Source organism: Rosa rugosa, chromosome 1 (assembly GCF_958449725.1).
Source record: "Rosa rugosa chromosome 1, drRosRugo1.1, whole genome shotgun sequence".
Lineage (NCBI taxonomy): Eukaryota > Viridiplantae > Streptophyta > Magnoliopsida > Rosales > Rosaceae > Rosa > Rosa rugosa.
In genome coordinates this window covers 32,837,363-32,865,208 of record NC_084820.1, presented here as the reverse complement: position 1 = coordinate 32,865,208, position 27,846 = coordinate 32,837,363, and the positions used below count along the sequence as shown (strand labels likewise).

Here is a 27,846-nt window from a genome sequence, read left to right as displayed (position 1 = left end):
GACATGGTGCCACCCAGAGGAGATGGGTACGGCACCACTACCATGGATGGTGGTATGGTGACGCCACAAAGGTGGCATAATGGCGTCATAGGCCATGGGTTCCGCTAGAGAGAGTAGGAGACCCATAGGTTCGATGGATTCTCGCCTTAAGAAGAAAGCGAGTTTGGCACAACTTGATCCATTGATCATTGATACTCAAAATCCGTCTCATGAGAATATTTTGGATTGTGGTTATGTCCAAGAGACATCGTTGGGGGACGCCTCAATGTTAGAACCAATTCCTGAGAATATAGAGATCTCTACGAACTACACTAGTGTACATGAGGACGTGGAATTATTGAGACCAATGACATCGAACCTTACTCCGTTGAAGAATGCCAACGTAGAGAAAATTGGCCTAAATGGAAAGATGCAATCCAGGTTGAATTGGATTCACTAACGAAGAGGAAGGATTTCGGGCCTGAGATGCCAACACCTCCTAGCATAAAACCTGTTGACATTAATAGGTCTTCGTTAGATAGCGTGACGAGAAAAAGATATGGTAATCTCACCTTATGGCGCAAGGTTTCTCACAACGCCCTGGAATCGACTACGAGAAGACATATTCTCTCGTAATGGATGTCATTGCACTCCACTACCTTGTCAGTTTGGTAGTTTCCAAATAACTGAACATGCAGCTTACAAATGTGGTCACTACATATCTTTATGGGGATCTAGATACAGAATATAATGAAGGTTCTTGTGAACTTCATTTACCCAAGTCAAGTGGCTCTAGACCACGGAGCACGTTTGCAACGAGGTTGAAACGCTCACTAAAGTGACTACTTGATTGGGAAGGGATATGATGAACTATGCCCACGCGTTTCCATGACAAGTTCCGGATTTGCAATTGTCGCGGTTTATGTTGATAAACATAATTGGAACCCTTGTAAGTTAAGGAAAACCGCTGAACACCTGAAATCCGAGTTTGAGAGGAAGGACCTTGGGAGAACACGGTTTTGTATACCGTGTCAATAGATGCTTAGGCATTTTGATAAAGTCAAAGATGCACTCCCATGGTCGTCCGTAGTCTTGGCCCTAAAAGGGATCCGTTTCGTCCCAGGGATGATGATGAAGACGTGTTAATAACAGAAGTGCTTACTTATGTACAATAGGCGCATTATTGTACTTAGCACAATACAAGACCGGACACCTCAATTATTATGAACTTGTTGGCTAGATATAGCCCCGCGCCAACGCAACGCCATTGGATTGGCATAAAGACAATCTTTCGATATTTGAGAGGTACGATTGATATGGGCTTGTTCTATCCCTACAGAGAAAAGAGATAACGGAAGTGTGGGATCGGACCCCACAAGGCAAAATGCCACCTTCCGTGCTCCTCCTCCCCTCCATCAAAATGACAACAGGCACTTCTAAATATTGAAGTGAACCAAATCCGATCTGAGGATAATGTAGCGGACTTATTTACTAAGTCGTTACCAAAATCCACCTTCGAGAAACATGTGAAGAGCATCGGATTAAGGAAGTTATCCGAACTCCCATGATTGTAGCAATCAGGGGGAGATATGGACATCAGGGGGAGGTATGATGTCTACATGTTAGATCTCGAAGAGTGAATGACGTGTTGTGCTCTTTTTGTCCTTCGACCAGGGTTATTTTTGTCCCACAAGGTTTTTGTTACCTGGCAAGGTTTTTAACGAGGCAACAATCAAAGCGTCATCACCAAGTTTGAGCGGCACAAGGGGGAGTGTTGAAGGATATCGACATAATGTGTGCCTCTACAAACTAGGGTTTAGAGTTGTAATAGGAATGTGTTATAGGTATTCAATTGTAATCGGATTCTATTACCTTTTTGGGTACCTTGTAACTCCCTATTTAAAGGGCTCCTATTATCAATAATAGACACAATTCCATTCTCCTACAACAGGAGCAGAAATGACATTGCATTTTTAATTCATCTATTCTGTGGTTAGGTATATATGTCAGATCATGATCTGCAGGTGAGGAAATGGGGGTATATTGTGGCCAGTAGTATGCCTTCACTTCGATTCACCGTAGTGCGCCAGACAAAACCATCAGGGTTGTTCAGAGAGGTGACGAACTCGATGTACGCGCCTTCTTCTGTGAAATTTTTGGCACTTGTAGCCCATCTTGAGGTAGTTGGTCATCACGGGATACGACTGCAGAGAGATTATCAAGAACAAGCGTAAGGCTCCAAATCTTAGACAAGGGAGATAGCCAGCAAAATATGAAGATTCATTTTCCTGCTCTTATACTTCCAGTAGAATGCAACTTTAATATAGTTGTAACATGCTAACATGTGATGTACTATATTTTTAACTCGCTATGAAAATGCACAACTATCATTGCATCAAGACAGGCCCAATCTTCATGAATTTGAAATGAGAGAAGATTGTGAAAGAGAGAACTCATCAAGCACAAACCATGTACACCAACATGTTCTAATGTTCTATAGACAGGATATATTCTTTAATTCGTGCTCTAGTGTTATAGAGTTAATCTGAGTCGGTATTATATGAAAAATGGAAAGCTAGATATTTCCATTTTACTAGTTTGATATCATCCAAATAGGCACATGCATGAACACATGCAACATCACTGTGTGCAGGGTTACAAACAACTTCAGTAATCTTTCATTGATTAAATGGAAAGGGTTACAAACAGAGGAATCATTGTCTAACAATTCCATAAGCCATGGTGGCTAAACTTCAATACAAAAGAGTAGAATTCTCTTTTACAGTGTGTTCTGCCATTTGATGAGCAACTATATGGTATTCCCTAGCTAGGCTGGGAACGAACTGAGGTGGTACCAACCGCGTGCATTAAGGCTCCTTCTTCTGCCTAGCTAGTGGTAGGTGAGTTAACCAATCTAGGTACTATCAACTTCAATTTCCAGAGGGAATAAATTCATATCAAGAGCAAAACCAATGCCGGCTTTTAATGCCTGCAATTGCGCTGCAAAGAGGGGAAAGAAGAAGAGCAATTGATCGACGTTCCATAAGCACCCATCAATTCTCCCAATTCATTCCTAATCACCATCCCAAAGCCACTCCTTTTACTTGCTACATCTGTATTTAGTTTGTAGAAACCAGTTGTTGGAGGGCACCACTTGTAATTTCTGTCATTTGTTCGTCTCCTTGTAGAAACCAGGGTCCTTTGGGTTGTGTGATCTTCCTGGCCTGCTTCACAAAGAAGAAGCCCTGCTTCTCACCATCGAAAAATACCCTCATACTCAAGCTCAGATTGAGCGCTAGCAAATTCCTCATTGTGAAAATGCTCAGAAATTTGGCCACTTTGGTAAAACAGAGGAAAGGGAAGTACTTGAAAGCAGAGTACTGAAAACAGAGAATGAAAACAGAGTGCTTTGAGTGAATGTGAGGAACTGGAGAAACTTGAGGTGGGTTTAATAGCGAAACCCAGGAGATGAAAACAAAAGGTTTGAGTGCCAAATGAGTGGTAAAGAGTGAACCTTAACGCTTATACAAACGGGTTTTCTGGGTTCAAATTGAACAAACTAGGTCAGTCAATTCAATCATGACATTTTTGAAACTGATTCTCGGGTCATGTAGAAGCGGTTTAATTGATAGTTTGGAAGGACACTCCAGATTCCTGGGGGTTCTAGAGACTGTTGCATGTGGCTTTTTCAGAGACAGTAAAGTTTTTCCAAAAAAGAAAAGAAAAATTGTGAAATCAGGTAATGGAAAACAGAAACAGGTACAGTGAAAATACCAGAAAGAAGAACAGAAACCGAAAGCAAAGGAGTTAACTCAATATCATTGTAGTTTCAATAACACATAATTCAAGGAATAATCCCACTTTGTACTCCACTAAATCATCCAATTGACTAAAGACAATCAAACAAGATGGATACTTAACATATCCCTTTCATAAACCAACTATAAATATTAACCAACTTATAGAATTAAAATTGTGTAACACATCATTAACAAGATAACAATCACCATTAAGATGAACTATATAGCCTCCAAAAGACATTTCATCATCACAAAAAAGCACGTTTTGCAACTACGTCCTCGGTGATACCTAGGGCCTCCCCCACTTGACCTATTCTACATCCTTGCTCTTGCAAACCATACATTCTACGGCCCCTATTAAAAATCCAAGCAAAGCATAACATACATACAGAAACGTATGGAGTAACCTGCCAAACCATGAAAAGAATGACTTTGCCTTGCTACGGGCAGCTGAAGTGAAATGATACAATAGATAATTTAACTGAGACCAGGGTGGTAAACACAAAGTGTAGTAATGCATTCAATTTGCATCAGATAATAGACATCAGTTTTATTATCTATTTTTACCTGTATTTCTTAAACGTAAAACTTCTTTGCACAGCCATTGGTTATGAACATATTTCTACTACAAGAAAATCATTAGTACCACGCCTTTCGATTTGTTTGAACCCTAAAATCAAACAGTTCCAGTTATGTCCTGCATTGGCCTTGATAGGATTCATGGTTCAAGTGAACTTTTAGCCGGTACAAACTAAAACTATCATGAACTTCTAGGAGATCTGAATAGATTAGTTAATAGAATATTCAACTAAAATTCAATCAGAGTGGTCACTCTTGTGAACTGAAATGATTGCAATGGATAATAACAACAAAAGATCACTGGTAATATTGGTATGTGACTAATCATGTGAGTATCCTGACTACTAAAACATTCTAATCCGGATAGGAAACGAGAGAAAAAAACAGAAATCAACAAAATTAAAAGTAATAAAAAAAGCACCCTGAATTAAAAAGGACAACAGCAATTAATCCTTATGCTGATTCAAGGAGATATTTCTACATCTTTTAGTATCTTCTCAATTCTAACATACTATGTTCTATGTCTGAAGAGACATAAATTTCAACATATCAAAATGGCTTATACCTTTCTCAATTTACATACATCAATATGGTAGCCAACTCCTAGTCTCTAGTAACCTTACATTAACCAAGACATCATATTAATCCCTTAAAAACTGATTATCTGAGGTCAAGGGTGTAAAGCCTCTCTGCATAATAAAATGTATAAAATAACTCATCCTGTCATAAAGAAGATGGGACTGATTCAAAAACATGTTCTAATTTTTAGGAATATTGAGTAATCAATAATCCTAGATGATGAAGAAACAAACAAATCAGAAGCACTAAATAAAAAAAATAAAAAAACATTAGTTCCCAGGTTGTGTTAAAGGACATATACAACAAAACAGAGGTCACAGCAACTCCATATAACCAGACAATAAGCAAGCAATTAGTGAAAACAAATAGAACTATAGTTTTCATTAGTTATTGGGTGATTCTTTCAAAAGAATCTAATAGATGGAGTTCATTCTAATCATTAAAGAATCAATGCTCCTCATTTTCCCTACTGATTCTGAAGTATTTAAACCAGTACCTGTCCGATTTTCTTCTCATGCTGGACCATCAAAATGAACTTTCTAGACTGACCAAACAAAACCAATACTTTCCCAGGTTGTTGAAACCAGAGTTCATAAATTGTAGATAAAACAACAACATAATGCTAAGCTGGCTCCATACTCCCATTCAAGATATATAGCATGACTACATATCTTAGCACCACAAATTCTTGTTGTGACTTGTGACCAGCATTAATTATCAATGTTGGACAGAACTGTGTGTCTAGAGCCTGCCACTTATTTCCTGGATAGAAATTTTACTTCTGCTAGTCGCTTTGTTGTATTTTCTGTATAGAGTGTTGGGACGGCATGTTTCTACAATATTGGACAGAGTTTCATCAGTAGCATATATATGTGAAATTGATGGGAGGATACTAACTTACGAGAATGGCAAGACAAACCATGTGATTTCATGATTTCTCAAAAGCTAGTGACCCTCATTCGACCACTCATTTCATATACCTTCTTCACCACTTGCATGCTTCATGCATGTGGCAGATGATCGCAACCTTTTATCATAGCCCTGGCTTATCATTCAAAGTAGTTTGGTAGATGGATTGAAACCGGTGGTAGCCCTCTTCTTGTCTGCTTTATATGTCATTTCAGTAGGAAGACAAGCCCATGCGGTTTCTCACAAGCTAACGTTCCTACTGGAGCCCATGTCAATTTCCCTTCACCACTAATTTCATGTAGCAGATGATTTTCCGCATACCATTTCTCTATATATACACACATAATCAGGTTTATGAGCAAACTCATCAACTCCTCTCCTTGCAAACATCAAATTAAGATTTCTCTGTTTCTCAAGTCCTTTGAATTCTTTTCTTCCTTCTTTGATCACTTCAATATACATAAACCATGGGTTTTCGATTACCTGGAATTGCTAGCACAAAGACATCAGATATCCCAAAAGGCTACTTTGCAGTCTATGTTGGAGAGAGCCAGAAGAAACGATTTGTGGTTCCAATATCATATTTGAACCAACCTTTGTTTCAGGATTTGCTGAGTCAAGCTGAAGAAGAATTTGGATACCATCATCCAATGGGCGGTATCACAATTCCTTGCAGTGAAGACACCTTCATTGATCTCACTTCCCGCTTAAGTGTGTGAGTAAACTCTAATGAAGCGGATCTTGGATCCAAAACAACCTCATTTTGAAACTCGCTGCTGAGTCAAGATGAAGAAGAGGCTTCAGTTGATATTTGATCATCCACTGAATCAAATCACTCTTGTGTTGACGGGAAACCGACCTGCTGTATTCTTGAAGCTGCTTCTGAGCTGAAGAAAGATTTCCAAATTTTGAAGAAGAATCAAATCACATCTTATGAAGCAGGCAAATACGAACATTGTATATACACTCTAAGCTATTAGTCTAAAGTCCATGAGACTCCAAATTTTGAACTCAATGACAGTCAAGTGCTGTATTTTTTATCCTATGTAAAACTTTCTTGTTCTCTACAATATATGGGAATGTGAAAGAATATATTTCAATTGAGGATAAACTTTCTTGTCTTATTTTTCATTCTATCATTTATCTTCTTGTAGCGATAATTACCCAATCATAGCATATGTTGAAAAGGAAATAATACTTGATGATATAATGGCTTATATGATTTTTGATAATGGCATGCCTAATATCAGATGGTGTCTTCGATTAGGCACATCAAAATTACCATTACCAATAAAATGTCTGCAGATAGAGCCAGAAACTGTCAATATGGTACAGGATAATATCGCAGAAGATGAAAAAATAAGTTAAGAAAAGTAAAGAATACAATAGCTTTCTATTTTCCCGGTAAAGAAAAGAGAAAACCAAACCTAGAAATACAAAAAGAAGCGAGTATGGAGCGGTTTCCATTGATCAAGTTGGGCAATTCATCTTTGATAGCATTTTCAAGTACAGATCAGCTGCATGACAATCTCTCAGAATTAAAATGCTAGTAAGGTAATGGTACTACAATTTACATTGATGATGTAAACTAAAGAAAATAAATGCAACAAGTATCCACATTGATATATTAGTATATTACTGTAATACATATGAGTATTGGTAAAGTTTTAGATATGATACTAGCCGCACAGAAATGACTAATTGTTCTACTTTAGTCAAATTTCACAGCTGAGTTGGAAAAAAGAAACTGCGATAATATCTAGAAGGTTCAGTATTAAATAGACGACTAATTTGAAGTCTGTTCTGGAATTTTGGAGTTGAATACATGGCTGGGAAGCCCAATCTTTCCTTTTTGATGAGATTATCAACATCTTTGAAGTTTACGAAACCTATACTAGTAAGCGTTTGGTCACATAAAAGGACTTCACATTCTCCCAAAGAAACACAAATATGACAAGGCTCGGTTTACATAGATGAATTCTTTGTAAAGGATACAAGCAGCTCAGAATGACTGGTTAGGGAAAGTTGGTTATGAAGTTGGTTGGTAACAAAATGAATAAAAAGTGCAGCAACACATCTATAAATAAGGGAAGATATAAACCATTATACACTAAATATCAGTTCAAATAGGAGTAGAAAAAGGATTATCTGAATACCACTCTTGAAACCCAAGTAATCAAAAGATTAAAGAATTTCCAGTTCAAACAAGGAAAAAGTACAAATGTGTGTGTGTGTGTGGATTTGTACCTGTAATGGTCCAAATTTTTTAATGGCAGGGTAAAAAGAGTCAAATAAATAGCTTGAAACTCATTTTTAAATCAATACTAGGGATGTTCTCTCATCATGGTTGACCATCAACCGACTTTTTTTGTTTGACTAGACAAAATGAAATTATTCCTCAGATTGTTGGAAGTGGAGATCAGAGATATCATACATGACGCGGCAAAACCACATGCTAGGTTGGCTTGATCATCCACCATTTCTTGTCTGTAAAGAAACATTATTCACCAGTGGTCCAGTGCAACTCTGTATCATGGCTATTATGAGTCCTTATCTAATAGGTTTTATTAGACAGATACCTCACTTCTGGTCCCTGCGACCCTTCTTGTCAATCTTGTGCGTCTTCACAAGGAAGTAGGGAAAGATGTTTGAAAAAAAAAAAAGACAGCAGCATATGCATCTGCTGGGGTATGAGTTAAGTAAATGGCAAGGCAAACCCATGTGATTTCTTGATTTGAAACAAGCTAGTGTCCCTCATTGATGCCAATGTTAACCACTCATTTCATGTAGCAAATGATCTTCCACATACCCTTTCTTCATCTATATATACACATATGAATTCATGATCAGTAACTCAACTCCTCTCATTCAGTAAACATCAAAGCTTTCTCTCTTTCCCAGATCCTTTCAAGTCTTTTTATTGTTTATCCACTCGGGAATATAGAAGCCATGGGTTTCCGGCTGCCTGGAATTGTTAGCCCCAAGAGAAGTCTTACCCGATCTTCATCGAATGCGAACAAGACAGCATCAAAGACCTTAGATATCCCAAAAGGCTACTTTGCGGTCTATGTTGGAGAGAGCCAGAAGAAGCGATTTGTGATTCCAATATCTTACTTGAACCAACCTTCATTCATGGATTTGCTGAGTCAAGCTGAAGAAGAATTTGGATACAATCATCCCATGGGCGGTATCACAATCCCTTGCAGTGAGGACACTTTCCTTGATCTCACTTCCAGCTTAAGTGTGTGACTGAACGATGAAATGAAAATGGGATCCAACTTCATATTAAAAAAGAATCCGAATTTCGGACATGCTGCTGAGTCATGATGAAGAAGAGACATGGCCATGATTGTCATCAACTGAATCAACTCACCTCTTCTGCTGAGAGGAAGCTTCTGTGGCATTTAAGCGGCAAAGGAGCTGAACTGAAAGATAGAAAAGCAATGAAGCAGACAAATGGCGGTATTGTATGAATCTTGTACAACAATTTCTGCAAAAATCTCGGTTCCAATATTGAACTAAAAGAAAGTTAAATTCTGTATGCAACCCATGTAAACTTAGCTCTTCCAGGATAACACTCTGGGAACAAATAATGTAGTCCAATTCTCATCAACTAGTCTTATTTTTGCGACACCATTACCATTAGTTAGTAACTTGCAGCAGACTTTCACAACAAATAATGTCTAATGGCTTACAGCCTCTTGCAGCCTACAGTAAATTTTGACATCCAAATCATCCAAAATCAACAACGAGAAATACTTCTTCATTAACATACATGTGCAACATCCAAGACCGAACTGGTGTGTTTCTGATATTCATAACCAAAAAAAGAGGACTACTTGCAGGTTTTACAATATGAATAGGAAGAGTATGAATGCAACAAGTTGAACTAACCTTTTAAACCCAGGAATATAAACCCAGCAAGAACAAATAGTGATGTTGTTCAAGTAGCTCAGTCAAATGCATTAAAACAAAAAAAAAAAGTTTTTCTGATTACCATTCTTCAAACCCAAGAATAAGGAATATTGAGTTCAAGTAAGCATCAGAAAGAGAAGAGGTTTTCAGACGCATTTCATCAAACAGGTGGTGGGCAACATCTCAATTTTTCATGTGCATTCATATATAGCACATTTCTCGATTTATGCGTGTCATCCTTGCGCAGGGCCATGCTAATCTTCTCTGTATCGTTCCAATTTTATCAGATGTCCCCGAAGGGACGAGCTCTACGCCTCTACTGCGAAGCATTCGTATATGAAGAGCATTAGGTTGCCACTGTTTCTCGATGTGGGATTCCTATAACAAATGTTTTAAAAGCACACGTGCCTCACGTGTCTCGTCTCAAGTGCGACTCTATGCGAGTAAAGGTGAAAAAACTAATAAAATGCTTACACGTGAAAGTAGAACAGATGAATTGATTATACATGTTTTGAATTAATAGAATCCAAATTAGTGAAAAGCTTGTCTATTAGATGAAGGTCACATAAAATTATACAAGCTTTTCACTAATTTGGTTAATTGAATTTTATAGGGAAATAGATGAAGCTCTAAGACCTGGAGTATATATATGCTTTGATAGATGTCTGCTCAGCAGATGATCTTCAACGTCTACAATCCTAATTTAGAGGTAAACACTTTAGGCTTATTAGGGATAAAACATATGATCAGAATTTTGTTCGTGGCTCTGATTTACTTCATGTCCTTCGCAGAAACACCTTGGCAACCTTGAAGCATGACTACGAACTCAATTTCCAGTACCAGCGAAAAGTCTAAGTGAAGCTTATTCATATGGTGGGATATGCAACATCATATGGTGGGATATGCAACAAACTGTGCAACATATACTTGGATAGCTTCTGTAATAGGGAATGTGGTTAAACAAATAGGTAAAGTATATTAGTGTAGCTCTATTTCTAGTTATTTATTTCTTCTTTGGCCTGATATTAGAGTGACTTGAATTGACATCTCCATGGTCAATTATACATTTGTGTACTGTAATTTGATTTCAAAGTCGCTTATAATGTGCAACTTCAAAGTCATAGTATGCATTTATATTTTTCATTTGCAGTCTAATAGTTAGTTTCTTCTAACACTGGTGTGAATTTAATTTAATTTTTGCTAGTGGTTTAACAAACTATATATGTAGTGTCCCCTAGCTCTTAACTTTTATAAGATGTACATGAGTTTCTTTGACGCTTCCCTGAATTTAGTACGGAAGCTTATCTATAGTTCAACAAATACTAATGTCTCTAGCTATGTAATTCTCAACTTAAATGAGTTCCTCTAACACTAATGTGGAGTTAACTTTTGTGACTTATATATCAATTCTTCTAACGTTTGTGTGAAATTTTGTGGAAATATTGTTGCTAGCTATTAATTTTTGTAAATTAAGCATGTGTATCCTCTAACACTCCTGTGAAAATTGTGAAAACTATATCTGCAGTTCAACCCATTTCAATGTCACTCTTGGTTAGCTATTAATTATTAAAACGAATGCACGCATTTTCTGTGAAGGTCACATAAAATTAGTGAAAAGCTTGTCTTTAGTTCAACCAGCTTCAATGTCACTGTTGACTATCTATTTATTTTGAAAACGGATACACGCAATTTCTATGAAGGTCACATGAATTTAGTGAAACAAACTCTAGTCTTACTATTGGTTTTGCCGTCTAGTAACTCAACCTTCATAATTTGGCACGTTTACTTACTTGGAATGGAAAATAATCATGAATCGGAGACAAGTGGAATAGGAAAAGAAATGAATCGGTATTGATTCCGGAGGATTGATTCCTAAACTCATCTCCCTCCTTCGTAATCAAATTCCTGAATATTCAGGAATCGATTCCTGATAAATAGGTGGAACCTACACTCATTCCGATTCCTTCATGTGTTAGTAAACACATGAATTCTTTTACCCGGAATCATTCTGATTCCTTTATGTGTTAGTAAACACATGAGTGTTTTTACTCCGTAATCATTCCATTCCAAGTAAGTAAAGGTTAAGTATCCTTTGTTTGAATAAACCATTTGCTCATGGTTACCATCTTTTTGCTCTCATCGGAACTCGATCAAATGCAGAAATGCAAACACAGTTCTGGTCTTGAGCGCATATGGGATATTGTAACATCACTCATAGAGATTTAGTACTTGATAGAATTGGATGGCATGGGAAAGACCGGTGGGCGGCCATTGCGGATTTCAATGGAGAAGACATGAGAAGAGTTGTCGGGGGGCGTTCAAAGAGACATCCCAGCTCTCCATTTTGAGCCCAGGGTAAAACTTCTTTGCTTGTTATTGCTCCTTTCATTTTTGCAGTTAATTTTGTCAACCGATTAATTCTATTCCATGGAAAGAAGTTTGGTATATTTATTAGTTCTTTTACCTAATAAACATTCATTGTCACAACAGCATTGCTTTGAAGTTCAATTATTGTGCGTACCATATGCGTATCTGCAATTAGAAGAGACATGATTGAACTTAGGCCCGTCGATCTTAAATTTTTTACATATATCATAAGATTTATGCGAAAATTTTCACATATTTTGTATGTGCTAATTCTGCATATCTTTACTTGTATATGTGGTATATATGAGTGTCTTTAGGAGGGTGTATTCAATCTAGGGTGAGTGAAGCTGATTGTATGGTTAGAGAAATGGAAGAGACGGGAATGGTTCCTGATGCCATTTCGTATAATATCCTGATTAATGGCTCAGCTCAGGTACCTATCGCATTCAATTGTATTGTTGAACTTGATTCAGAATGAACTGATCGGGTTTATGCAGAACGTCTTACTGTAAGATTATGTAACCACTTCTGTGTAGTTCTTTATTTCTTTGTTGGCACTGAGCTACACCATGTACACACATTATACTTGAGTTTTCATATGATTGGAATTGATGAAAATAAGGTAATCTCCATAAAGACAGTAATTTTACCAAGTTAATTACAACCGGAGAATCTGCCATTTTCTGCAGTAAATGTGTTTTTGCTATTTAATTGTAGTTCAATAGCTTTTATAGATCTTGATACATGCTTTAGAGAAGGCATATCCAGTCAGTTGTTTCCTTTCAGTTCTAACTCTAATAACACATAACTGCTTCAAAAAGAATATAATCTGGATTAATTGCGATGAGTATATGACTCTTGTCAGACTACTTTAATTTGACTGAATCAAGTTATAACTTGAAACAAATTAAACTATTTCAATGACAATCATGATTTCTAATTGCCTCCAGATGGTCACCTGGTAAAAACAGGGGAATCCTAACATTTCCAACAATAAAAAAAACTAGGATCAAAGATGTATGCAAGCATTAACAATTTAACATTATTAAAAATGAACTCAATATCGTGATTTTAGTTCAGCTTTCTTAATTGTCCCGACTTTTTCAACGATAATGCTCTCAATATTTAAATTTTTTTGTTTTTTCAGGTGCTAAGTAGTTTAGCTTATTGTGATTTGGACTCGGAAATCAATCATCTATGGTACACTCATTTCGTGGCAAGGTAATATGCCGGGAATCTTACGACTTTTACCATCACTATACTATGTTTTGTTGAATAAGTCCACGAGATAATGAAATATCGTGAACAAGTGGGAACATCGTATTTGCCACACTCATATATTGAAACAGCTTCACTCTCCACTACTTGCACTCCTATAGTCCTTACACCGTTGAAGAGTCAGGAACTCTAATTCCTAAAGATCGAGGATAGTCTACATGCTTGAAAAGAAAACCAAGTTATAATAAGAAACAAATTAAATTAATCAGCCTGGAATCCAAACAACTCCATTTAATGGCCTTGACAGTTGAAGGTAACAGTAACACCATTAATCTTCTTCGTCAGGGGACACTTCCATTTAGGATATCCATTGTTTGGAGTGTCACTTATAGCTGAGTGTCGTCTTGTGCAATTATGTGTGTGAAAATACATGCATCAGGCACCAAATGCTTGAAAAATTACCAGAATGTACGTTTTCTGCTTTTAGTATTCAGTGCCACTGCAATGGCTTCATCATGAACAGTGGAGAAAAGCCTTCATGTATTTAAGCTTTATTTGGGGATTGTGAATTAAGCATCTCCAGATCATGTACCAGTAACCCTGATCTGTGGAGAAAAGCTTGCGATGGGCACATTCATTGGGCACGTAGTACCTGGCTTTGCCCTCACCCTTCTTGGTTTATGGCACACCGTCAACACTATCAGATCTTATTTTCTCAAAGGCCCTAGTAACTTTAGAGTAAGGTTTTGGTACCCATTGAACTGCCCTTTTCCCAAAATTAAACACCTTGAAGTCATTTTCATCTTATCTTTCTCTGTATTTGCAATTATTATGCAAGTTCTAGACTTCCTGTTTTTTAACTTCTCCTTCAAGCTCCATAATTTGGAGCATGCAACCATGTTCCTCCACCTTGCCATATTTGCAGGGTTTACACTTTCAGCTGAGTTTATTAATTCGTTTCAAATCATATCTGGGGTCGTTGGATTGCTTACGGCCTCTGTTTTCTGCCAAGAGCTTTTCCTTCTCCATTTCCACTCCACTGACCATGTTGGTCTTGAAGAGCATTACCATTGGTTATTGCAGCTCATAGTGTTTGCTATGCGGCAAGGTTGGTGCTTTACTATTTTCTTTGTGAATGATCCAATTTGCTCCATCATTCTTTTTGTGCAGAAAGATATTCATCGGAGGCTTGACAAAGAACACCACCTTGGGTAAGAAATTTTGATTTTTTCTATGGTATCAATTAACTTCCGACTTTTAATTAAGTATGAAAATTGATATGGGTCTATGATTGAAAACAATTATATAGATGTTAACAACTTTGAAGCTTGATTAGGGTTGATAGTTTTGATGTGTTTTGTTCAATTTGCTCATAATTTACTGTGTTTCTTGTATAATCTGGTTGCAAAGAAGCTCAGAATGCCTTTGGTTTTTTCTTTATCAATAAGATTGTGATTGTGTTTACATGTATGGAGGAGTTTTTGGATCGAATATTTGAATTGTGTGTCTGGTTGCTTTAGGTTCGTGGAGAATTGCCGCTTCCGAAGTGTAGAGCCTCTTTGGATTAAGTGGAGTTCTCCGACAAGAGCTGGCTTCAAGCTTGGCAGATAGTGTTACTCAAATGTCTCAAGATGTGAGTTCTGTAAATGGCTGTTGATGCTTGGAATTTGTTATATGCATTTGTTTCGGCGAACTCTGATATTGCTGTCTCTAGATAGATTGGGAAATAAAGGTTTTTTATTTATTTATTTATTTATTTTTTATACGAAGGGATATAAAGGGTTTTGATGTTACTGTTAGTGGTGGGGATCATAATGCACAACATTCAGTTGCTTTAGTCCTCGATGTTACTGCTAGTGGTGGGGTTCATAATGCACAACATTCAGTTGCTTCAGTTACTGTTATGGTTTTGTTATGTTCATACTTGCTTATGGTCTCATAAGAAAAAGCCCTCAATGCCTTTTTCTTTTGGTCTCTTTTGAGCTATTTTTGGTTTAAATGGCATTTTTTGTCTCCCAAGTTCTTAGCAACTTGATTTGTGATGAGTAGACGAGCTTTCATTTCAACAATGTAAAATTTAGTGTTTTCCATTTACTGATCATTTTATGATACTCATGCTTTTGCAGTGGCTAATTCTATGATGAGTAGAGAAACTCATACTAGAGAGTCTCTAGTAGAGACTGTGGTGCCTGATGCTAATGGAAATGGTCCAGTTGACAACTATAGCTATGCAGAGCAAAGATTGCCGTAGGTTGTCGAATCTAAGTTTATCATGGAGGATCCTTCTGCAGAACCGGTTCATTTGAACGTGCAATGAATGTTGTACAAGATCACCTGCCTTCATCTGTTGAGGAACATATTTAAGAGCCCCAGAAGCAGACCTATGCTTCAAAGTTATGCGTTGCTAAAGGACAACCTGCATTATCTGCAGCTCCTCAGCATTCAGTTGACAGGAGTGCACCACTGGCTTCAGATTGGAATGATCGTCCGATGCAGTTGAAAGGCCTGTAGCAGAGTCCCCATGCCATTCCCCTAGGTATAAGAGGCGATCCTAAGTCTGTGCCCCATTTTTTTCTTCCCTTTCGCTCTACCAGAGTTTCATAATTCTCTCTTGCTCTGAAAACCGGAGCTAAGATGCCTTCTTTGGGCTTAGGAACCTCGCAGTCCAGCCCTGGCTTGGTCAGTGACGCTGCCGCTGCCATCAAGGTTTTCCTTTCCCCTTTTACTCAATCTTCTCAAAGATTGAAGAAAATAACCTTAGGATTGTTGAATTTTGTACCCAATTGAGATCAAATTTCAGTCTTTTTGTGATTCTTCTAATTGCGGGCAGGATATGGGCATATTGATTGGGCTCCACTCTATGGAAATGAGGAGGAGGTAATTTTAGTTGCTTTTAGTTGCAAAACCCGGTCATGCCTGATTTCAAGGGCCAAAATGGTTCAAAGAGAACGAATATACATTACATGCTGATAGGATTTGGTATCATTTGGAACTTTATATTCACACTGGACAGCTGGTACTAGATATTGACAAAAAGTGTGGCTCAATTAATTGGATATTGGGTTGGGTTCATTTGGAATTTGATTACTGAAAATGGAAGTAAAGGTGGAGTCGTTTTGTTTTGTTTATTGATTTTTATGTGTTGGTTTTGAAGGTATCAATTGGAACTGTGTATGAAAGCTTTGGAGAAGAACATAATTGTCTATCTGGAAACTGGTTGTGGAAAGACCCACATAGCCGTGTTGCCTATGTATGAACCAGTTGATACTCAAACCTCAGAAGAACATGTGTGTTCTGTGTCCTGTAAGTCAAGTCCCTAGTTACTCACATTTGTAAACAAAGGGAAAAATATTGGATTTTTATATGTTTCAATGCTTGCAGGGAGATCGTTGTGGTATATATGGATCAAATTGCTCCCAATGGATTATTGCAATAGAGGTAATAATAATACTGTATTTCTTTCTTTCATATTTTATTGAATAACTGAAACTGAATAATTGGGGCTGAATCTTACCAGAAAAAATGTGGCTTTTTACTCTTATGCTTATGTTTTGATGTTTGCAGTACTAGAAAGAATGTGGCTATCAAACTGAATAATTAATCTTATGATTTCTGAACTATCTTAAAAGGGACATCTAATAAACTTCATGAACGTATGATAATTGCCCCAGTACATCAAATGGTTACTACTAGCTGCGTGATTGGCTGAGACCTTTTAAAGCTGTGTTCTTTCAGATTTTGAAGCCTGACATGTTTCTAAAGAAGATGGAGAGAGAGGTTAGAAGAAGAGGAAGAGGAAGAGGTTTGTTTTCCATCATCCGTTGTAGCTTCAATTTGGTTGAATCAATTATAAAATGCATGATTTCCTCAGTCCTTGATGCTTTGCTTTTGTTGAAACCAGGAGATTGAGTATCATTTGCTAGGACTGAAGACCACTAAATGCTGAAGAATGGAGTGGATTTATGTTATTATGCATATATATGGTCAAGTAATGTTTAAATGTACTGTTATGAACGTTGTCAAATAGCATTGGTAGTAGTATATATGTCAAGTTCGCTGATTTAGTTTCCTTTTGAGACATTGGACTGTAAGAGTTTGTGTGACATATTAGAATCTGCTTCTTCTTGGCCCCGTGGCTGGCAATCTTAAATAGATTCAGCCGTGTATGCTTGAGCTATTAGTTGATTTTCTGCTTCAGATGATGTTTTAAACCCTTCAGCTAACGCTTTTTGGATTATGATTGTTACTCTATTATGTATAAAATTCAGAAAAATAACAAACCCGCAGCATGGTGCGGGCTGACTCGCTAGTGCTTCTGAAATTAGACGGGAATATTTTGAAGGGATTCTTTTGTCTTTCAAAAGAAGATCTGGAGGTGGGATATTTTGAAAGATGAGAACTTTCGTAAGGTGCGACTGTAATAATACTTGATACGTATATCTGTGAGCATTTGATACAAAAAAGCAGAGCTACAGTGGTCAGTTTTTGAGAGTGAACATTCTTTTTTGTCTCGCCGTAACAACAAGAAACTTCTAAAACCACAAGAAGCAAATGGTATTACAAATATATGCATCTGATCTGGGGGTAATTCTTTTAGCCGGCTGTGTTTCAACTTCGGAGGTTTAGTGAGGTGGTGCTAATTCTTTTTTTTTTTTTTTTTTTTGGGATACCGGACTTAGACAAAGAGCAAGCCCAAGAAGATGGAATAACTGAACCCAAACTTACAATGAAGGAAAGATAGCTCCCAAACTTGATCAACAACGATCAAGGAAAAATGAGACTACTCTTAGAACAGAAGAGTTAAAAAAAAATAAAAATAAAAAAATAAAAACTAAATGTACTACAAAAATACAACTAAAAATTTTGAAGGGAGAGAAAGAAATCAGTTTCCCATGCCAAAAAAGGTTCATAGGGCACACAAAGCCGTAAGTATCTGAAATTCAACTACATAGGGTGCAATTCCCTTTTTCTTTCTTTCTTTTTGAAGTCTGGCACCGAAGCGTGAAAGAAACTAGCATTGCATTTGCAATATTGCATAACCCCAGTCTTTACAAATCCATAAGACTTCGTTAGCCAAAAGTTCCAAATCAGTGGCTAAGGATGCTCGAGCTTGGCAAGTTATCTGCTGTTTCATCAACTTCCTTGTACCTGGACATGAGTCACTGAGATGTCCCAGCTAGTGTCACAGAATAGGCTCTTTGCAGATTAACTAAGCTGGAATAAGAAGACCCTTGAATAAACCTAGACTTCAGCTTTCATGATTGTACCAAGAGCAAGGCTTACAGAAAAACCTTTGATCCAGTTGCTAAACTCCATCATAATATTCTCCCGCACCAATTCTTCCAGAGACAGAGCTGCAACATTCTGTCAGTTGTTAACCTTGCACCAGTTGGGACAATTTGTGTTGGAGATTTGGGGGTACATTGAGTATATAAAGTAGTCATACAGGTCTTGTATTCCTACTGCAGAGGTAGGATCATGGTCTCTCTAAGACACCAGCTGTGCAAAATCGAACTGATTGCCTACACAATGAGGTAGACAGCAAAAATCAACGATTGCCAAAAGGACTGGACAACTTTGCTGAACATATATACTGTCAAACACCTACAGTAATTGTGGAAGAAAGAATTGCAATGACAAACTGCAACAGAACAAAGAAAAACAGTGCACTCACATTGGTATTCAGATGCACGATGCAGGATCCATGTTGGCATTTCCAGACTGCTTCTGGTAATGCTGAGAACTGACCGGAAAAGTAGGGATGTAATACACCATGCAAGGCTGCTACCAAGAATCCAAAATCTTCTTGCAAGAACTTTACAATGCATTCTGCATAGAGCCATAGATCATTGCGCGCATGTAATTAGGAGACAGCACCTTCAAAAATTCAAATCCCATAAGACCAACCTTTAATACATATTGCAAAGATTGTCTGCACTAGTAGCTCCTAGAAAAAGAAGTTACCTAAACTCAGTGACTCATTATTGTCTCGACCAGATCTCTAGATTCATCTTAGCTTGCCTTAAGACGATAGCATTGCTGATTTTCACCTTGTCAAATATCAAGAGTTGCAAAGATGAGTGTAGAGTAGAACCCAGTACTAAACTAATTAAATCTCGATCAGTTTGGCATCCCAATGATTAGATCAGTCTGTCTACAAAATAAACAGAGAAGTCTGTACCACAGTTGAACAGAAAAATTCCTTCCTCAAGTTGAGCATATCACCCTACACTTGCTGGGCCCTTAAAAATCTGTACTAGCATAGATAAAGATAAGAATTTAGTCATAATTAATCAGATGATAGCAACTCATAAACCATCTCTAATTGTTAATTCAAAGGGAATATACAGTTCACCTCAGCATCTTCTATATGTTGATCGATCACCAAGTTGTTCCAATATAAGCTCTAGGTGAAATGCTTCCACCCGCCTGCAACTCTTCTGCATCAATGTCCTCCTCAATCTGGGCAGACATTTTTAAGAGGCCCACATGCTGTTGTCCTCAACTCTTCTACCCCTTTGAACCTTTTTATCGAGGATGGCTCAAACTTGCAACAGGCATGTATTGCCTTCTTCTTAGGAGGCCCAAATGCTGTTTTCCTCAAATCTTAATCAGATTATTCATCAAGAACTTCACAGTAACAAAGGTAAATTAACTCACAAACATTATTTCCTATACTAAAAGAAAATGAAAACAAGCGAAAAGCGTGCTGAACTAATTTCAGGTAGACATCAGAACCCAGAAGGTCTGGAAAACCTGGTTGAACAAAGGCTGTCTTTAGTTGGCAAATTTTTCTTCCCCAGTATTATTTTTAAAGATAAACAGAGCAAAGACCTACTGTGCACTCACATTGGAAGTAAACTTGTGAAACAGAATCCATTACACTCGCAAATGGGATAGTGACAATTGACTGGAGAACAGGACCGGAATTCACTATGCTACCAAAGCTGCAAAGAGACCAAACCCTCTTGAGGTGTGTCTGACTATGCATGGAAAAACTGAATGAAATCCATGGTATACCCAACCTTGCTTACTAATGAAGTACATAATCCACTTGCTCTGAATACACACAAAAGTTCCATCGTTAATAAAATCCATTATTAGCAACTAGCTAACTAATTCACCCAAAAAAAGCAATTACCTATTGTATCAGCCATATCTGGAGCATCGAGTTCCTTCGCAACTCAACTTAATACAGACATTGGATAAGGATTTTTACCTACAAAAAAAAAAAGAAACAATCAAAAATCAAAGGCTACAAACATGAGTGCAGAGTAGGTCCAATTACCAAATACAATCTCGAGCAATTTATAAGCAGCCCACTTATTGGATGTTACTAGCAGATCTAAATTAAGCCAAGCTAAAACGTGATTTCAACCAAAAGATCAGTTCAAGTGTAAGGCTTTTTGTGTACCTGTCCTTTTATTTCTGAAATATTGATCAATGTGTGCGTCTTTACTGCTCTGGAACAGACAAGGCATTCAGACATAGATACCCTCGGTGTAGGTCTTATCAACTCCATTGATCATGCTCTCGAGGTTTGATTCCAAAGACTCACTCGACCATTTCCTCTAAATTGAACACTCCTGAAGGAAGTAAGTCGAGGAAATTCATAAAAGTTTTAGTGTTCAACCTAGACTAGTTCTGCTCTACTACACATGGGCAAGTTCAGAACTAGAAACAATATATGATATATATACACCATATGCATGTGCCATTATCTCAAAGACAGGGAAAACCTACTTTAACACTGTGTTATGATGATTGAGCATCATGCTTTTAAAGACGTAGTTCTTCTGAGGTAAGTGTTTTGTAACTCGGGTGTGTGAATGTCATCCTCAGTGGCAGCAGAATCAGCATAACTGGACGACAGAATGCGTTTCAGATTCAAATATGATATTGATTTTGAGAATGATAGTAGGCTATAAAAGAAGCCTCAGAACACACAAAAAGAAAAAGATAATGAACCTGCTGGAAGTCAGCTGGACTATCGTCGACCTTCTCCTTCCAAATCTTCGATCAGGTGGACTCCCCAGCTTGCCTCAAAAGGCGGTTCTCCTCTACTCAAATAATCTGCTTCAAGACGAAACTTAACTCGAAACATATCAGGTTGCGGCATCCCACTTTCACTCAACCTCTTTCTTACTGTAACGAATGGAATATAATGCACCCACACTTTATGCGAACCCGCGGATAATCTCACATCAAACTTTATTCCATTGATGTAAACAAAATGAGTGAGCCTACCAGGATACGATTGAATACAGAGAGCCAACCCTTTGTTGTCCCAATTGAAGTTTTGAGGAAGTTCAATGCAAAACTCATGCTCTTCACTATTCACATCCTCATCCCAATCCAATTTCACATCCTGACGGCAGGTGAACCAGTTTGGAATCGGAGCACTTGCAGGAAATTCTACTTGGAATTCTTCAGATTTCGCACAAGAGAAAAATAGTCTCAACAGAGCCGTCAATTTGTCTGCCTCACTCATCAATTTTTTGGTGCTCTTCATGGCCAGAACCAGATTGTCGCGGAGTCTCAGGCAGGAAGTGAAGGACAACTCACCGAACATTTTTGAATCTTTCCCCTCCAAAATATTTGACAGCTTCGAAATTCTTTTCAATGACTCACAACCACTCACATATAAGCTATCTATTTCTCGTGGAAATTCTGAAATTTCTTTAAGCTCCGAGCATTCCCTCAGATTAACTTTTAATCTGGAAGTGAGGTTAGTTGAAAAGACCGGTGGAGGAAGTGATTCTGACTTTGTTGGAAATGTAACAAGCTTAGAGCAGTACTGTAGATCAAGATCCTCCAGACGTTGCAATCCATAGAAAATGCTCGATGGTACATTTGTAAGATTATAACAGCCATCTAGATCCAAGGATTCAAGGCCAGTGAGATTTCCAACTGAGCAAGGTAACTCTTTGATGGCAGTCCTACTTAGATTCAGGTGTTTCAAAGACCTCATGTCTCCCTCAATTTCGGGGAAGAACTCAAGCGGCCAATACGAGAGATTCAGAGTTTCCAAAGATTTCAAGTTGATCACCTTCGGAAACCTCTGGAGCTTTTTACAATACTTGAGTCTCAAATAGACGAGCTTATCGAGACGGCCCACCGAAGGGTCAACTTCAACTAAATCTTCACAGCCAGACAGGTCCAGGTTCTTTAAGCATGTTAATCCAGACAAGTCGGGAATTCTGGTTAGACCATCACAGCGCCACAATCTGATAGATTTCAAGTGTGGCATTTCCTGTTTGGGAGAAAGAGAAATAAAAAAATAAAATTAAAAAAAAAGGTTGAAATGATAAAGTTATAATATGTGTAAAAAACGATCGAATTCTTTCTTTCGAATACCTTCAATTTCAATCCCAGAGGAGTCGTGCAGGGACCACTCATTCGCAGCATACCAAGTTTCTTCGGATTAAAATTCGTTGGCAGCGATTGTAATGAACAACAACGCCAGTCAAGGACCCTCAACTGGTTGGAGAGATAATCCACGCTCTTTCCATCAAGCATCCAAACACAATCTTGAAAAATTTGAAGATTTTTCAAGTTTGTGAAGCTTCCGCCGTTCAACTGTATCTTTTGTGAATTACGAGCTCTGCTTCTCAACACAATGGCTTTAATTTTATCCGTTCCCTAATAAACAACAATTGCGTCAAATTAAACAATTTCTTCTCATAATAAATATTTGCATTAAATTTTAAAATTCTTCAAGATTTTATAAGCAAGGATGTATTAAATATCATAAAGCTAAATAATTTTAAATATCACTTACTGTGTTTTCCTCAAGGACCTCGCGAACATTCTCGTAAAGCCACAGTCTACTACGTTTTCCTATCTCAGGAGACTCTTGCCGAACAATTTCTTTTCCCATGTCCTCTATAAGATCATGCATCCAAATCCCATTGTCTTTCTCAATTTTTATTAAGGCCTTTTCTACGAGGACATTGAGACCATACATTGGATCGAGGTCACAGCTTTATAGTACATCAATCACATAGCTTTTTTGGCTACCTTTATAGAAACATGCAATATGAAGAAAAATTTCTTTTATCTGATCATGCAATCCATCGTAACTTCTTTGGAGAGTTTTTTGAATCTCTTTGTTAGGACAACTCTTGTAATACTCTAATGCAGCTTTCCACACATCCTTATCCTTTTTACTACATAGGTCTGACCCCAAAACTTCCAAAACTAACGGAATCCCTTTAGCATAATGTATTACCTCAGTTGCAAGTTCAAAGAAGCCATCCGGACATATATCACTTTTGAAGGCATTTAAATTGAAGAGCCTTGAAGCATCTTGATGATTTAATTCCTTGACCTCATATATTGAATTGGTATTGACTACATGAGCATGTAGCAAATGTTTATCTCTTGTTGTTATGATAATTCTACTACTTGGACCAAACCAATCACACTCTCCAGCAAGTGCTTTTAACTGATCCAAGTGGTTCACATTATCAAGAACTAAGAGAACCCTTTTCTGGCGTAGTTTTTGCTCCAACACATTGATTCCTTCAGAAGCATTGGACACCTTAGGTGGATTCCTCTCTATAATCTTAGAAAGAAATTCGTTTTGTAGCGGGACAAGATCTCCATTTGAAAATGACGCTTCTTTAACAATACTCAAGAAACAGCTATGTTCAAACTTATGGCTAATTGAATTATAAATAGCTTTTGCAAGTGTTGACTTTCCTATTCCGCCAATTCCCCATATCCCTACCATGTGACTATTGTCTTGCCCTACATTTAAGTACTGCTTACGTATGTCTTCTACACAAGATTCTATTCCAACAGGATATTTTGCCACATTTAAAGGGGTGCATTTCATTATTTTGGTTGATATCTCTTTAACAATTTCATCAATGACATTCGCTTCATGCCTGCAAATGTAAAAGCATGCATATGAAATAATTAGTTTAAACTTTCCAACATGTCACTACTAGAAAATTGGCTAATAGCCACCCTCCTTTGGATACACATTACTAACCGTGCTATTTGAGTAGAGCAAATAACACCCTTTTATAGTTTTAGTATTCTTTGCTCTATGGGTACTGATAACCGTGACAAAACAAAAAATATAATCAACAAAATAATATAATACACTTATTAAAGACAAAAATCCGTATTCATTGCTAAATAAAAGACTAAATTAATGTATTATATTAAATATTCAGATAAAAATCTTATAGATGCATACGATTAAAGGTGTGAAGTAACATTATCTAACAAATTATTTACATTTAATATATTTAAATTTACAAATTAATTATCCCTTCCTTGCAACCGTATTGCACAAAATTATATATTTTTAATTTTTTTTCTATTTAAAACATTATTAGAGCTTTTTGTATTAATAGATAAATAGAAAAAAGTTAATGTTATTAAAACTCTTTTAGCCGTATTGCAGATTACATTAATTAATAGCTTCTTTTTTTTTTTTTTTTTGAAAAGATTAATAACTTTTTCTTGTAGATAAGGTGTAGAGAGAGAGAGAGTTTTAATCCAATCCCAAATTTTTCTCTCACGCATATTCAGTCTTTAATATCCGATTATGCATCAGATTCATTCAAAATATGGGGATAACCACTCCCCATCTCTTCCTTTACCTCCTTGACTTAAGATTTTCATTTCCAGTATTCTTAGAGTTCTTTCTTCTTTCTTCTTCTTTCAATCTATTCTTTTTACTTACTGAAGTTTCTTTTTGTTTTTGTTTTGCAGAGAAGAGCAAGCCTGACTTCACTCGTTTTGCTCAAAAGGAATTATGGCATCTCCTTCATCAACAGGTATTGGAACAAACTCAAACTCAAATTGAGTTAGCCATCTTCAGATATGAAAAATAATTATAAACGATTTTGAGCCAGTTATTCACTTCAAATCGGATTGATATGTGTTGAATGTGCAGAAACATCAGCAATGTTAATATCGAAGTGCAAGACAAGCATCGGCAGTGATCAACTATTAAATATCTTATGATCGAGATTAAGAGGTTCTAATGTACGGGGAGAAAATTGAAAGACTTTGTTATAAGTTTTTGATCTCTCGTTCTTTGCTATCAGTTTTGGTTGCTCGATCAGGCCTCTCAATATAAGAAAGGAGAGGAGGGAAGGAGAGGACGTGATTTTCTAGAATTGGCGATTGAAAATTCTCTGCAGTATATACGGATTTTGATACAAAATACACAAGTATGCAAAATACACAAAAATACGGTGAATAATGTTTGCTAAATATGAAATTAATACCAAAAAAAAAAAATCTGGAGACAAGCAATAAAAAAGGAAAAATAAAAAAAATTAAAAAAGGAAGAATGGAAAAATGGAAAAAGAAAAAGGAAAATAAAATAAAACTAATGCAATATTAAAAAAAAGAAAAAATGGACACACCAAAGTCATAAGCGTGGCTTTTGGTTAGTGGAGCCTGCAATAGAGAATACCATTTTTCATTCCGTGACTGCACCGTATCTAATGAATTTTAAATACGGTTATCCATATCCTCTAGAGCAAAAGATACAGAAAAATAACAGTGTCCTATGAGGCTTATGCTAGTAGTGAATGGTTTTCTCAAGTCAATAATTCGACAATATCACGTACACGTACTGAGACGTCCTATGGGGTCTTAAATTTATCACATGTACTTTCATTGTTACAAACCCTAGCATTGTCATTGATTTGAAAGTCAAGCAAAGAAAAAGATAATAAGCAAAAAGCTGAAGAAATAAATTGACACAATTACCCATCGTTTAGCCCTTAAACCACTCTAGAAGTATGGAAACTGAGGCTTCAGACGAATAGTGTGTCAAAAGTGAGTTGACACGCAAGACTCTGTCGAAAACAGGAGCTAACGAGTCCTTCCTTTGGCTTGATTAACCCCAACATTAGTGCTTGATGAGGCCGAGGCATTCGACGAAAGGGTTTGATCCTTCTCGCTCTGCTCCTTGGTCTCATTACTCCACATCTCCACCAGCGCAGACATGACTCGAAATCTCCAACAAGTATAGATCAAAGATAGAGAAATCTTCAACTTCAAGTACTTCCCGAAATTAGAGAGTGAGATATTGTTCTGAAACTTGGGATTGTTTTTAAGATAGGAACTAGGTAAGGCATGGTCGATATTTATATAAGAAGCATGCACACAGTACAGGCACGCTTGAAGAAGAAATGCCTGTTGGCTTTGATAGAAACAAGCAACCACATTGGTCGGTTACGTGATGTGTCAAGTTTCTTGTTTCTTATCCAAAGTCGAGAAAGTCCGAAACCACAGCCAGCTAGTGGTATTACCATTTTTTAAGAATGAATGGATAGAAACTGGGTCATTAGTCATTACCAAGAAAGTTATACTTCTTCACTGCCCTCCAGTCGAAGACTTGTAAAAAAATTCCTTTATAATAAGACTAGGAATTTTTTTGGACCAACAAATTTGATTTACCAATTTACCTAGGACATACCCATTACCCGAGACTAAATATCATTTGTAATGTAAAAGGTATATCACAGAGAACCTTATTTAGCAATTGACCTCTCTTTAATAAGAATGCTACATTCTTAACTTATTATCAAACAAAGAAATTCTCAGACTAGAAAGGAAGAGGTGGTCGGCAGATGTCATTGACGAAATCAAGAATTTCCTATATTGTGGATGTTTGATACTTCTGATATTCCTGTATGCTGAGGTAAGATCTTCTAAACCAAATGCAACCTGTGCAAAAGTGAGCTGATTGCCTACAAAATGAGGAAGACATCCTCATATCAGTAATTGCCAAAAGAACTGGACAACCTGGCTAAAGATGTATTACCATTGAACACAAAAGAGCAATGCCAGAAAATGCAAGTACAAAAAGTAGAAGAAGACAGTAATCATGTACTCACATTGGTAGTAAACTTGTGATACAGACTCCTTGTGGGCAGTGGCAGTGCTTCTCATGATACTGAGAATTGAACTCAGACGGACAACTGTGTTACACCAGGCCACCTTGCTGCTAAAATCTGAAATTTTCTTCAAAGTGCTTCACATGGCATTCTCCTGCCAAAGTGCCAATCTGCCACAATGGTGGCTGCGAAGTTGTACCATCTTTATAGGGCATTAAAGCAGGGAAGACTGCTTAGCAATCACCAAATACGAACCAACACGAGTTCCAGTGTTCCACATGAGACTACTTCTCGTGCGACATGCATAATCTCACCCAAGACACCACAATTTAGAGGGAGATAACACTTGAAAAATTTCAAGTTATCCTCCACCAAAGACACAGCTGGCCATTGCAGAAAGGCAAGGTCTAATGAACCAGATATCACCAACAACTGCAGCTATTAGACATTGACGGCCAATTTCTTATGAAATAATCACCATTGCTCATTTAAATGATCAGGAGATATGATGCGAAAAGAGACGGGATTGCTGAAGCAATTAATCCCTTGCCCGGTGTAACCAACCCCATTCTCAATTAATCCGCCTCATACATATAGAAGGCAGTAGCTTCACAAGTTCAAATCCA

At 37.3% G+C, this 27,846-nt stretch overlaps 3 protein-coding genes, 1 long non-coding RNA gene and 1 other non-coding gene across 23 annotated transcripts; 1 reads left to right on the top strand and 4 right to left on the bottom strand.

The window, feature by feature from the left end:
* Positions 1-9,962: 9,962 nt before the first annotated feature.
* LOC133727621 (U6 spliceosomal RNA) lies at positions 9,963-10,064 on the bottom strand. The gene has a single exon (XR_009855300.1). It is a non-coding gene; the product is annotated as a U6 spliceosomal RNA (small nuclear RNA).
* A 1,848-nt stretch (positions 10,065-11,912) lies between these two features.
* On the top strand, positions 11,913-17,557 carry LOC133724690 (uncharacterized). Of its 14 annotated transcripts, XR_009853910.1 has the most exons (9): positions 13,868-14,557; positions 14,867-14,979; positions 15,473-15,882; positions 16,000-16,052; positions 16,177-16,223; positions 16,501-16,649; positions 16,728-16,784; positions 17,082-17,148; positions 17,248-17,557. XR_009853910.1 is itself a non-coding variant. In XM_062151492.1 (7 exons), exons 3-7 carry the CDS (start codon positions 16,180-16,182, stop codon positions 17,253-17,255), a joined length of 339 nt encoding a protein of 112 aa, XP_062007476.1. In that variant the 5' UTR covers positions 15,498-15,882; positions 16,000-16,052; positions 16,177-16,179; the 3' UTR covers positions 17,256-17,557. The 14 variants fall into 14 exon arrangements, 6 of the variants coding, with proteins under 6 accessions (XP_062007480.1, XP_062007474.1, XP_062007476.1 ...); XR_009853912.1 differs by lacking the exon at positions 16,177-16,223; XR_009853908.1 differs by having other exon boundaries at positions 15,473-16,052.
* A 464-nt stretch (positions 17,558-18,021) lies between these two features.
* On the bottom strand, positions 18,022-23,450 carry LOC133724693 (disease resistance protein Roq1-like). 6 transcript variants are annotated; one of them, XM_062151510.1, is made up of 13 exons: positions 23,128-23,450; positions 22,704-22,988; positions 21,315-22,599; positions 21,090-21,208; positions 20,761-20,932; positions 20,488-20,565; positions 20,372-20,405; positions 20,196-20,293; positions 19,702-19,976; positions 19,528-19,597; positions 19,311-19,396; positions 19,021-19,223; positions 18,022-18,868 (listed from the first exon to the last, which is right to left on the bottom strand). In XM_062151510.1, exons 1-3 carry the CDS (start codon positions 23,311-23,313, stop codon positions 21,334-21,336), a joined length of 1,737 nt encoding a protein of 578 aa, XP_062007494.1. In that variant the 5' UTR covers positions 23,314-23,450; the 3' UTR covers positions 18,022-18,868; positions 19,021-19,223; positions 19,311-19,396; positions 19,528-19,597; positions 19,702-19,976; positions 20,196-20,293; positions 20,372-20,405; positions 20,488-20,565; positions 20,761-20,932; positions 21,090-21,208; positions 21,315-21,333. The 6 variants fall into 6 exon arrangements, with proteins under 6 accessions (XP_062007494.1, XP_062007495.1, XP_062007490.1 ...); XM_062151511.1 differs by having other exon boundaries at positions 19,702-19,937; XM_062151506.1 differs by having other exon boundaries at positions 20,196-20,405.
* On the bottom strand, positions 23,332-24,338 carry LOC133726367 (TMV resistance protein N-like). Its single transcript, XM_062153900.1, has 2 exons — positions 24,289-24,338; positions 23,332-24,238 (listed from the first exon to the last, which is right to left on the bottom strand). The coding sequence occupies exons 1-2, from the start codon at positions 24,336-24,338 to the stop codon at positions 23,332-23,334; spliced, it is 957 nt and encodes a 318-aa protein (XP_062009884.1).
* Positions 24,339-25,898: 1,560 nt separating this feature from the next.
* LOC133735621 (uncharacterized) lies at positions 25,899-27,381 on the bottom strand. The gene is made up of 2 exons (XR_009859188.1): positions 27,221-27,381; positions 25,899-27,073 (listed from the first exon to the last, which is right to left on the bottom strand). It is a non-coding gene; the product is annotated as an uncharacterized LOC133735621 (long non-coding RNA).
* Between the last annotated feature and the right edge of the window lie 465 nt (positions 27,382-27,846).